General features: G+C 40.5%; 1 protein-coding gene across 1 annotated transcript in view; it reads left to right on the plus strand.

Moving 5' to 3' along the window:
• The window catches only part of LOC143021811 (uncharacterized), a 217647-nt gene extending 204788 nt beyond the window's left edge, over nucleotides 1-12859 (plus strand). Inside the window, exons 12-15 of the mRNA XM_076179551.1 lie at nucleotides 1-98; nucleotides 4916-4966; nucleotides 5075-5170; nucleotides 9737-12859. The exon at nucleotides 1-98 is cut by the window's left edge and continues 10 nt beyond it. Coding sequence (XP_076035666.1) covers nucleotides 1-98; nucleotides 4916-4966; nucleotides 5075-5170; nucleotides 9737-10681 — 1190 coding nt within the window. The 3' untranslated portion in view covers nucleotides 10682-12859. The remainder of the gene's footprint in view (nucleotides 99-4915; nucleotides 4967-5074; nucleotides 5171-9736) is intronic.
• The last annotated feature ends 223 nt before the right edge of the window (nucleotides 12860-13082 follow it).

Raw genomic sequence — 13082 nt, forward strand, 5'->3', positions numbered from 1 at the left:
CCATTCGCGCCGTGGCTGAAGCAGCACGTTCATCGTCCCCGGTCTGGCACGAGGATGAATGGACATCGAGGCCCTGGTTGTCGCCATACATGAGCAATGTAAGTCAGTATTGTGTACTGTACGATTTTCCATAGCAAATATACTCAGTGTCCAGCATTGTAGAGAATGATAAGTGTCGTCCTGCATGAGCAGTGTAAGTTGGTGCACATTTATGATTTAATGCTAATAATCTGGTCAACATTGTTGATAACCAGAAATTACATTTTGTATTGCACATCGTTATTTGCATGTATAGCAAGTGCGTGTTCGTATGTATGCGTGAAACATGTATATATAATAGACTGTGTTACATCTTTAGTGGAATAAACATATATTTATATATCAAAAAGTTTCTTCCCTTTCTCAAGGGAGATAGCCAGGAAAAAAAGGCATGTAGCCATGTACACACCCTCACCTCTTTCTTCACCCATCCACAGTGGCGGCGCCAGGGGGGTGGGGGGGGCCTTTAGCCCCCTCAAAAAAGTGTCCAGCCCCCCCATTAGCCCCCCCAACTGAAATGAGCAAATTGAAAATTTAAAACACTCATTGAAATAATTTTATAAAGTGGAATTTTTAATTGCCAGGGCTAAAGATTTGTCAGTCATCGGTGCTAGCCCAACCATTAACCCCCTCCCTTTCTGAAATGAGGATAATATATGTGTATTATCATATTACTATTAGCCCCCCCAAAAATTTGCTCAGCCCCCCCTTAGCCTCCCCAACTAAAAATTCCTGGCGCCGCCACTGCCCATCCAATACTTTTTTTAACATTACTTGGCTCCTTGTGGATAAAAGACCATCCCATCCTGGGTCAGAGGCAATGCTGCAAGACACAGCACCTCCCCAGCAAGGCCTGGCAGCTGAAGCTGTTTAACTTCATAAACTAGATATAGTAACATTTTAGAATGGCTTCAGAAACCTCTAGATGAGTTGCCAGGATATCATACCATAGCTATTTCGAAGGGACATTGATGCCAGTAACACTATTTTAAGAAAATATATAAAAATATACAAGTATACAACATGAGTTATTTCCAATACCCCATTTACAAAATTATCACTAGTAAGGTAGTTGGTATATTGACGTCAACTCACAAAGAACAAGTTCAGAGCAAATGGTAAGATGTAGCACACGGATATAGATAATAGAGGTATCACACTTGCAATACACACTAGCAAGCCACCACCTCCTGATTACTATCAGTGACTACTGTCCAATTAAACTCGGTCAAAACAATTGTGACATATTTGTCATACAAACTTTACATCACAGCTAGAATCCATCCAAGAGGTGCTAAGGTGGGAGGGAGGGTGGAGGGGAGTGGAATATGTAGGGGATGGAATAGGTGGGAGTGGTTTCTATGCCTTTTTCTTTTTGGCTACCCCCATGTAAGGGGGAAAAAAGCCTTTGGTATATGTGTGTATAGAGTCCACTTACTAAAAGTCATTGATTGACGACTTGAAGAGGCATCTCAACATCTTTGGTACCAAGTACCTTAGGAGACTCGTGGGTATCACTGGAATTTATTTGTATAAGACCAGAAACTATTCAGTGAGACTGAGCCTAGATCTGTCGCCAGCATAACAATGTGTGACATTTTTTGCTCCCCAGTTCTAAGTGTTATTTCCTGGTTTGCTCTATCCCATTATTATGAAAAAACATTATCATTTAATCAGAAGTTTGGGTTTGTGATCAGGACTAATATAGAAATTTTCATATTTTTCAATATTTTTTTTAATTGGTTCATATAATTGACAAAGTATATATTTATTTTATGACAAGTTTATCAAAAACAAACTAGTTATAAAGAAACTTAAAGTCAGAAATGACTGAATTTCCTGGACTTAGTTGTAGTCCAGGGCGCACTCCTGCACCAGCCCCCTGATCCCCCATCATTTTCTCATTGTAGTGGCCCTGATACCTCTGCTCTCTCTTCACATCTTGTTAGAATCACTCTCCTTGTTCTTCTCAGTAGTTCAGGTGAGTGTCCAGCATGTGAAGTTTAAGGGACATCCTGCATCCCATGGCTCCAAAACCCTAAACCAGATCCTGCAACAACAGCTGATAGTTTTCAGTTCTGTGGATGGCCAGGAAGCCCTTGACAACTGCTTTGAAATGGTTCTATGATCTCTCAATCTTACTGAGCTTATTGAAGAACTAGGTAGACTCAAGCACCTTTATCTGAGGTCCAACAACACTCCTCCCTTTGATTTTGGCCTCGGATAACTTGGGGAAGAACTTGAAGTACTTAAGTGGTTGCTTCCTGGTTGAGAGCCTTCACAAACTGCTTCATCAACCCCCAACTTAATGTGCAGTGGTGCATGAGCACAATCCTGGGATCAACCAGTGGCTCCCAACTACAAATTCTGTTCACTGCTCCCAGTTCTTCGTGTTGTAGTGGTCAGAGGTGGCTCTGCTGCCCCAAAGGCAGAGGAAGCATTGGAATTTAATAAAGCCTCCCTGGAGACCAAGGAGGAAAGACACCATTTTAAGTGTCCAGTGATTTCCCAATTTTTCTAGTTGTATTGCATAGCTTGCAGGAGGACTTTCACACTGTAGTAGTCTTCCTTCAGGCAGACTGAATGGGCTAGGAGCAGCGTTGGGAACTTGTGGTAGAGCTGTACATGAAGAGCCACCACTCCTTGGGCACAAACGGCACCCTAATAACATCATAGTCCAGTCACATCATGAGGCAGAGACCATCCCTAAGAGTGTAAAAGCCTGAGAAAGGTTCATGCCAACTTCCCTGACTTGTCATGTGGACCTTCTCCTTGACCAAGTTCCATTGGTTCATCCCAGAGATGAATAGCTGCATTGGACTTGGTCAGACCCACATCCTTGACAAAGTCATTTACTTCTTTTTGATTTGGGAAGTTAGGAACTTTCTCTGGTACCTCGGGGAGGTAAGTTAAGTCCTCGGCATCCATCTCCTCTTCATCAAAATATTTGTCTTGGACTTCACTTGGAGCAGGTGGCACTGGCACAGAATATCTGAAGCAGTGAGGAATTGGAGCAATTGATGATGGGAGATCTGGGTAATGCACAACAGCAGCATTCATTCCTTTCTGCCATTTGCTAACATCCACCATGCAAAAAAAAAAGTAGTTTGTGGAGTAGTCTGTTGGGTCTAGCCAGACCAATGGGTTGGAGAATTTCAGGGACCTTTTTTGCACCTCGCAGCCATCCTTTCAGCATCTTCTTGTTGTTCACAACAGCAGTGAGGAGCCCGTGGCCTGTCCTGATCCCCAACTGGCATCCCAAAGTATTTCTGGTAGGCTTCACAAACCTTCAACGTTTCCAAGGAGAATTTTTTGCCTATATACTCTCCACATATATAACAGAAGGAGTCGGGGGGGGGGGGGTTGGCAACCCCTTGAAACCATCTGAAAATATAGAAATATGTGCACTCAAAAAATATGGATCTCAGATCTGAAAGTATGATTTATAAACATGGTAAATGATCATACACATATAAGATAAGTAGGGTACTTCTGGCTATAGTTATCAAATTTTGAAAGAGTTTTAGCACCAAATTCCACCAATTACACTCAAAATGACAAATTGCTGTTACTGCAATTCTAAAATTTTATCAAGTTAAATGCTAGTGGCTAGTCTAGAAATTTTACAAAAAATTGTAACTATTTAATAGCATTTTTTCTATTTATTTGGAACCTAAGTAACAGTGATTACAAGCCAGGAACAGATTATTCTTCTTGTTCTTATTTTTCTCGTTATTCTTGTTGTTTATCTTATTCTTCTTCGTTATTGCCATTATCATCTTCATCATCGTTGTCGTTGTGTAATTCGTGTATGTCAACTTCGGTTCTGAGCATGTGGCATTTTAATCTGATGTTTATCTCGCTCCACAAGTGACAACCCTTGGTGGAAGAAATGAAGGGAACATCCAAAGAATTCATGATTAAGGCAGATGACTGATCCTGCTGAGAGTTGTTTGGAATGAGAAGGGTAACTGCATGGGGACTTCACCAGGAAAATTATGGGGATTAGTGTCATTGTGTGAGTGAAGTGATGTCTACTGATGCCACATCCTCACCTTGGTGTATGCTCCCAGTTGATGATGGACACAAACAGGACTGGAAATTCCCTCAATCTTGTGCTGTGTTGCATGCCATTATTACATAAACCTGCATACCGGAAAGTAAGTTACACAATCAGGTTATTGCTGTCAAGCCATAACATACAGGTGTTTTTATTTATAATGGACCACAGGAGCAAAGTTGATAGAATCTATCAGATATTATGAAATAGGAAATATGGGAACGTGTAATCAGACCAGGCAGCCTCCTTGAGGTCCACCTCATGGTGTAGGTAAGGTTGTTTTGAACTGCTCTTGGCAGAAGCTGGTAAAGAGTACTTCCAGGGATTCCTTACATTTGGTAGTCCATCCTCCTTCTGTAGCCTTGGTGTCACCACTTGAAGGCACATGGTCTACAAATTCTTATCATTGAGTAATTCATAGGTTAAACTGGTAGTCGTAGGCATGGCCTTGTTTTTCCAGGGTCCACAGGTCTTGCAAGAGAACCAGAGCAATGGATTGATTGTAATAAGAGATGAAAGGTGAATTACATGGGATACAAGAACAATGGTTTGTGCTGCTAGCCCCACTTTTAAAAAAGTGCTGGTGACTTGAAGTATGATTTAAAACTTAGTGGGCATGTGTGAACAAATAATAGGACCTCTAGGATCATGGGGATAGAATAGCAGGGAAGTATTTCTTTCAACCCTTCTTGTCTAGCTTTCATCACATGATAGGAGAGGAAATGGAAGGGAAAAGGTTATAAATAAGCACTTATGCAGAATTAGTTATGCTTTGTATCACCATTATCATTTACTATATATATTGCTTCCTTTCAGCATGAAAAGTTCCTCACATCATTTCCTTGCCTGAATCCTTTGTCAAGCCAGGTAAGTTTTTATAGTGAGCACATGTTATATTTACCTTTGTCATATATTTTCCATGACTGCTATATCTCAGTGTTAATGCTGAAACTAATCAACATAATTCTTGGAAAGATCATGCTGACAGCACTGAGTTTGAGGAAGTTGTTGACTCTTGAATTGGATGAGCTTTTAGAGGCATTGCCGTGGATCCCTTCGCACATAGTCAAGGCAAGTAATTGCAGCTCAGAATGAATAGTATATATATATATGTGTGTGTGTGTGTGTGTGTGTGTAAATATAATATGTACACACTTGACCTTCCATTTAACAGAGCCCGATGCAATGGATCCTCAATTTAGCAGACAAAAAATCCCATCTGTTATGAAGCCAGATGATAGCCCAATTGTCTGTTGCTGCATACAGTTGTCTGATCAAAGTCATTCATCTGGTGCTGTGCAATACTTAACAAGGATACATCAACCTATACATGCACTATGCCACCCAAGAAAGAACTTTATTTCTGTTTATTTCATACTTACCTGTTGTTTGTGTTAAAACTAATCTATAATTCAATATTACCAAATTATTTTTCAGGCACAGTAAAAGAAAGCAATAAATGTATACCATACCAAATTGCCAACAAGTCATTTGTCTAATATTTGCTGATCCAGTCTGTTCTTGTTACATTTGATAAGAACAGACCAGTCCTTGCATGTATTTGTCCGTTAAATGGAAGGTGAGTGTGTGCGTGTGTGTGTATGTATGTATGTATGTATAAATGTATTTATTTACCTAGTTGTATCTTATGGGAAGGGGAGCTATGCCCGTGGTGTCCCATCCCTGTATCTCGCCATATCTAATTTGCTCTTAAATTCTTGTATTGTTTTTGTACACTATTGTTTTGTCTAGTATATTCATACAGCCACCACTGTGGGGAAAGCTATTTTTTTTTTTTTCTCTCTCTCTCTCTCCAGGTCTTTTATAACTGTCCTTTTTGAGTTTCCTTCAATGTCCTTGTTTCTCTTATCCCAATTTAGTAAGTACAGACGCTCCTCTACTTACGTTCATTCGTTTTACGTTTTTTTTATTTTACGTTTGAACGGACTGTAGAAAAAAAAATTTGGGGTGATTTTTGAGTTTAGCGCACTCTCCGTAGTACGAGACGTTCAAACGATACTTACGCATGATGCTGTGCCCATTGTTTACGTGGCACAAACGACAGACTGAACGTGCCTTGCCTCCTACTCCTCCTCCTTCTCCACCATCTCACTTTGTTGCTTGAATTTAATTTATTTGAAATTAATGTTATTTTTTTACAGTGTTATGTTTATAATTCATGATTTAGGGGTATTTTATAAGATACGGTAATAGAATTTATGGATGTATAGTACAGTATGAACGGTCATACATTACTGGAACGTACAGTAACAACTTACGTTCATTTTCACATTACGTTCAGCCGTTCGGAACTTAACTAAGACGTAAGTTGAGGAGCATCTGTAATCTCTATTGAGGACTTCCACACCTCTCATAATTCTTTAGGTGGTCAACAAGTCACCTCTGTTTGTTCCAGAGGTGGTAGTTCTAGTTTTGACAATCTTTCTTCATACAACATTTTTGATAGTGTTGGGCCATATATCTGTAACATTCTCTATAAAACTTCTCTGCTTCTCGCCATGCACTTTCTCCAAGTCCGCAAGTGTTCAGAAAAATGTCCAAACCTTTTTGCTAAATACGTTTTACCTATTTGTATTGATATGTTTTAACATCACAAACTCCTCCCATCAGAAGGCTAGGATGGTGTCCCTCACAGAAGACTTTGTAGTGTGTAATTTAATGAACCATGCCCTTGGTTCAACTTTGTCAGTGGCAGGATTTGAACTGCCATACCCTTGACCTTTGCCACAAGTAATGACGCCCTAATCCACTTCCTTATTTATCTTACCATAGAAATTTACCTGTGCACCCTATCCTCTCTTTATCATACACCACTCTTCTCCAGTTATTGGTGTTGTTCCCCTCCTAATCCTTTGAATCAACACATCCATACACCTTACCAGCCACATTTTAATGATTTTTCCTTTACCCAAAACACCCATACTTGACTCCCTCCTCCTTGTATAGTGGGGCTGTGTATGCAGTAATCCAGTCTACCTGTACATTTCCATCCCATAGACAAGGATTGGCCCACATCCTAATACTTCATCAATTGTCAGACATTTTGCATGATATCCATCCAGTCAATTGTACTTACTCGCACTTGGCCTTCGAGCCAAAAACTCCATAAATCAATCAATTGTACTTACTCTTTCCTCTTACTAATAACAGTGAATTTCATAGTATTTCCCACTTCCAGTCAAAACCTACCTGTCCTCTACATTCAGCAATTCTGAAATAAATTGCCCATCACCCTCTCACAGCCTCCTTTTCCATTAACAATTGTCTATCAGCTTCTATAACTCTTTTTTCTTTATTTTCTTCTTCATGCTTTTTTTCCTTTTTTTTTTTTCAAACAGTCTTGGCACCCTTGCTTTACACTTTAGTTCCATCTATATGCTTCCTTATTTCTTCTTTGCAACCATTCCTCATATTCAGAAAAATGGTACCTATGAAAAATAATTTTGTTCTTGTAAGTTCTACGTGTAATGAGGAATAGACATTTGGGAATGGATGCGAAGAGGAGACTGTATGAAGGAGTGATTGTGCCAACAGCACTGTATGGGGCAGAAACGTGGAACATAAGAGAAGAAGAGAGAAGGAGTTTGAATGTGTTTGAGATGAGGTGTCTGAGAAGTATGGTGGGGGTTACTAGGCAGGATAGAGTGAGAAATGAGGAGGTGAGGAGGAGAACAGGGGTGTAAAAGGATTTGGGAGATAGGGTTGATGAAAGAATATTAGGATGGTTTGGACACATGGAAAGAATGAGTGAAGAAAGACTAGTAAAAGAGGTATGGAAGGCAGATGTGGAGGGAGTGAACATGAGGGGACGTCCTAGGATGAGGTGGATGGATGGGGTGAAGGGGGCTTTGGGGAAGAGGGGAATGTCTGTTAAGGAAGGGAGAGGACGGAAGACAGAGGTGAGTGGAGAATGGTTGTATATGGATGATGTGATTGCATGAGGAGGAATGGGCGGGGGGGGTGGGGTAGTATGTGTGAGTAAATTTTGACGCAGCCCGAAGGGATTTCTCCCCGTCCTCTCCTTATATGCAAGGGGGGACGGGGAGGGGGGGTCGCCGATTGGATGAAGCGGCCTTGCTGTGGATGTGCTGTGTCTTGCGACACTGCTTCTGACCCAGGGCGGTGGGCAGGGTGCAGGGATGACCCGTCATCCAGGAGGTGCTCAGATGAGAGGGAGGGTGTGGAGTGTATGTAGGGATGAAATGGGTGGGAGTGTTTTTATGCCTTTCCCTTTTTGGCTACCTCCCTTGGAAGGGGGAAAAAGCCTTGGTATATGTATGTATGTATGAAAGTTCTACGTTACATTGGAGATAGTCGAAGAAAATGGAGAAAATGAGAGATGAGCCAGTTATTGTTTGCTGACGACACTACATAGGATCAGAGAAGGGGTTAAGGTAGTGACAGAGTTTGAGGTGTGCGAAAGAAGGAAATTGAAGATAGATGTGGGTAAAAGTAAGGTCATAAGATGTACAAGGGGAGAGGATGCCAGTAAACTGGGAGTATTAAAGTAAAGACTTGAGGAAGTGGATAGCATTAGATACTTGGGGGCAAATGTAACAGGAAAGGGAGGAGTGGAAGTGGAGGTAGAATGTAGATTGAGAGAAGCAAGTAAATGGCATGGAGGATTAGAAAGTGTAATGAGAATTAAAACGTTTGGGAATGGATGCTAAGAGGAGATTATATGAAGGGGTGATTGTACCGACAGCACTACCTATATGGGGCAGAAACACAGAACACAAGGAAGAGTTTAAATGTGTTTGAGAAGAGATGCCTGAGAAGTATGGTAGGGGTTACTAGGCTGGATAGAGTGAGAAACAAGGTGGTGAGGAGGAGAGTGGGGGTGGAAAGAATTGGTGGACAAGGTTGATGAAAGAGTATTGGGATGGTTTGGACACCTGGAAAGAGGTGAGGAGAGAGTGAACATGAGGGGCGACCAAAGACGAGATGGATGGATGGGGTAAAAGCAGCATTGAGAATGTCTGCTGAGGAAGGGAGAAGCTAGAAGATGGGGTGAATGGAAAATGGTTGTGTATGGATGACTCTGCAGCATGGAAGGGAGTGGGTGGGGGATGGGAGGGGTGAGGGAGTATGTGTGAATGATATTTTGACACAGCCTGAAGGGATTTCTCCCAATCTTCTCTCTCTCTCTCTCTTTTATGTATATATATATATATATATATATATATATATATATATATATATATATATATATATATATATATATATATATATATATATATATATATATATATATATGAATGATGGGATGGAGAGGGGTGGAGTCACCAATTAAATGAAGCGGCCTTACTGTGGATGTGCTGTCTTACTGCATTGCTTCTGACCCAGGGCAGTGGACGAGATACTAGGATGACCCGTCATCCAGGAGGAGCCAAGAAGAGGGAGGGGTGGTGAATGGGTGTGGAGTATGTGGGGATGAAATGGGTGGAAGTGGATTTATGCTTTTGTAAAGGGAAAAAAGCCCTTGGTATATGTAAGTTCTACATTAGAAACATTTGTTTGAAAAGCATTTTAAAATTAAACTTTATCAATAAGAATGATACTTTTAAGTTTTGGTGAATATTATTTCGCTTTCTTTTTCTCCACACTTCCTTTCAGATGTTTTATGAAAGTGTCAATAAAGGTCAGAAAAGAAAGGCAGACATCGAGGAGAGTGCTCCTACTCCCTCTAAGAAAACAGTTTTCGAAAACTCTCTTCCAACTCCAAAGAAAACTCCCACCTTCCACTTGAATCCTCGCCCATCATGTGCAGCTCCATCAGAACCAAATTTATTAGACTTTAGTGTACCAGATTACACATACTCAGGTTTCTCCTTTCCCATAACTGAATCTGCTGGATGCAGCAGTGCATTTGACGGGTCTACACTTGATGGCCACACATTTAATGAACCTGAATTTCACCAGGATCCCTCTGGACCACCTGCCATTTCTGCACAGCCCTACTCAAAAGATCACACACCCTCAATTTCAGTTGAAGGGAATGCATTTAATTTTAGTTTTCACAGGGAAATCAATCCAACTACTATTCTGCCTTCAGCTTCCATGATCCAACCTTCTTTGTTTGTCAACAACCAAAGCTATTATGGAGTAGATCACAGTCGACCTTACGAGGAATTTTCAGGATTTCCTCCTCAAGTGGGCTCTGAATTAATGGAGTACTCTGACACTACAAATTGCCTCAACTATGCAGATAATCCAGTACTTCACATCATTCCTGAAAACGTTTCCATAGGTCATAACTGGCCTGTAACTGTATCACCCTACTTCGGAAATCAGGCCGAGCCAGGTGACTCTAACCCAACCTTGGGAAGCATAAACAATGAAGTACAAGTGAATTTCCTGCAAGAAACTCAGGTTTGTTCTTCATTATACCCACCCACAATTGATCCTCTTCCAAATATTAGACATTTTGGAGACTGTTTTGAAGAAAACATAGTAAGGGAGCAAACATATGACAGGGGTCAGTTTGTTCCTTTTGAAGGATCAAGCAACACAGAAAATTTTGTCTTGTATCATACAGACCTGTCAGCTAACAATGTGTAGTTCCTCTAGATGCAGTGTTTAATCTAAAAAAAAAAGACTAAATAAATAATTTGAGAATTTATATTTAGATTGAAGTGCAAAATTGATGGTGTATTCTGCTTGGTCCATTAGTGTTGACCCACTTCCAACTGCAGCTCAAATAAATCAGTCCAGACAGACAACTTCATTTCTAAAAGGATTACAATTAAATGATAAGGTGTATAATGTTATTTAGATGGTATTGAAACCCCTTTTAGTTGTAGTTTTCAGCTGACACAAGATAACTGTTGTCTCGGGTTCCACTGACTGAAAACCCACAGATCCATAACTGTCAACAATGGTCCTCAGACCCTCCCATAGGCATTGGGAAAAAATTGTTGGCTGTTGTCTGTGTTTTGTTAGTGTTCTTATGTCATCAGTTGACAGGAGGAAGAAGAGACAAAGCCTCTATTTACCATCTTTTCTTGTGTGAAAAAGTGGCTGTAAGACAGTCGAAGGAGATGGAGGAAATTTTTGGGTTTGGTACAGAAACATTGTACCAACTCAGGGCTGCAACCTCCAGGTAGAGATAAGGGTGTTGAAAGGATCTGAAGAGTGGCATGTGGTGTCCGTTTTGTAGGACCACCACAAGCAGACTCCCATCATTGGTCCCACAAATCAAGATGTATCAAGAGTACTAAATTGATACAGAAGGTATGCACTGCTAAAGTTGTTATCTTTGCCAATTGCCTTGTGAATAACCCCATGCATTTATTTCATTAGACATTTTATTCCAATCATCAAATTCATTTATTTTAATCTACCCTTATCAGAATGTTATTTTGTGGAAATAAAGGAATTTATGCATGGATCTTTTGCTATAATTTTCATATTTGTTTACAATAGACCCAATCCTTTTATATTGGTTACACACGTGATGAGAATAAGGACATTGTTGGCAAGTCCAGTGCTGGTGTGTTGAGACTAGAATTACATAGAAAATTGGCTGCTTCTTGGGCTCTATTCACAGGTCCTCTACCCAAGTTATACTCTGGTTATTGTCTTTGTTCTGCCAGTGTTGAAGTTTATAAAGATATGCTTGGTCATGTGTGAAGCGATGTGACACCAAATGTAAACGATGTTACTATGACATCAGATTCACGACATAATTTTCTTTAACTTACAGGAATCACAGGGCTGTAATTTCTGGGGGAGGAGGTGGGGCTATAGCCCTCTCCCAGTGTTATTCACATATTCATATTCTGATTCACAATATCCATATTGAATAGTGTAAACAAAGAAATTTATTGTGAATATATGTTCTGACTATTCTTTCTCTAAACAAATGTCATAATCACACCCAAACTTGATCCACGGTGTATAGGAACTGTGGAAATATTTTTCATTGTTTCAACAATATGGTCCTGTAATAGCCATTGTTTAGGGGCAACTGCATATTAAATTATTTATGGTTTAATTGATGTACTATCATCAGCAGTTACAACTGGGACACTGGTTGGACAGTGGCTGATGGTGGATAGTAGGTGTGGCACCTGTGTATTGTTTACACAGTAGTGATATAATGTGAATGGGTCAGTTCCTGTAATTGATTTAAGCACATTAAGTCTAGGTGTGCATTTTATCCTCATGTTTGTGATGTGTTGTTTGAATGACATGGATGTATTGTATGTTACGCCAAGAATCTTGGATGTGTGTGTGTGGTATGAGTGTTGTTGATAAAGAAGTGTGATATGTGTTTGTGTTCTACTGTCCAATTGGTGAGAAGTGTGGCTGTAGATTTGGTTGGGGCTTTTTGAGCCTATATTGAACCAGGTGTTTTGTGTAGAGGTATGGTTATAGTATTTCTGCAGCTCTGGGTTAGTGTGTGCATGTAATTGTCATCTGCATAAGAACTGTATTTCTGAGGTGTCTGTGGGTATATCATGCATGTATGGTGGTGAGCCAGCTGTTGTTTGCAGACGACACTGCGCTTGTGGCAGGATCGGAGGAGGGATTGAGGAAGTTGGTGGCAGAGTTTGGGAGAGTATGTGATAGAAGAAAGCTAAAGATAAATGTGGGTAAAAGTAAGGTGATGAGATGTACAATGGGTGAAAGTGGCAGTAGACTGGAAGTGAGCATTAACCCTTCCATATGGTGCCGCATACGTAGGCGGCATGAGGAGGAAGTGGATACGCGAGGCTGCCATATCGGCATCTTGATTATATTTATTGTAGTTGCCCCTGCGTAATGACACTCTCTAAACCAGTGGTTCCCAAACTTTTTTCTGTCATTTCCCCCTGCACCCAGATCAACTATCCAGATTTCCCCCTTCATGTGTAGCAGGGAAAGAGTAGTTAAAATACACTGTGACTATTTACTAATTTATTTTTCAAATGTACAAATATACTGATAAACAGGCATTCTCTCTGACATGAGAAAACCC

Source organism: Oratosquilla oratoria, chromosome 43, assembly GCF_046742065.1.
Source record: "Oratosquilla oratoria isolate Oo_2021 chromosome 43, ASM4674206v1, whole genome shotgun sequence".
NCBI lineage: Eukaryota > Metazoa > Arthropoda > Malacostraca > Stomatopoda > Squillidae > Oratosquilla > Oratosquilla oratoria.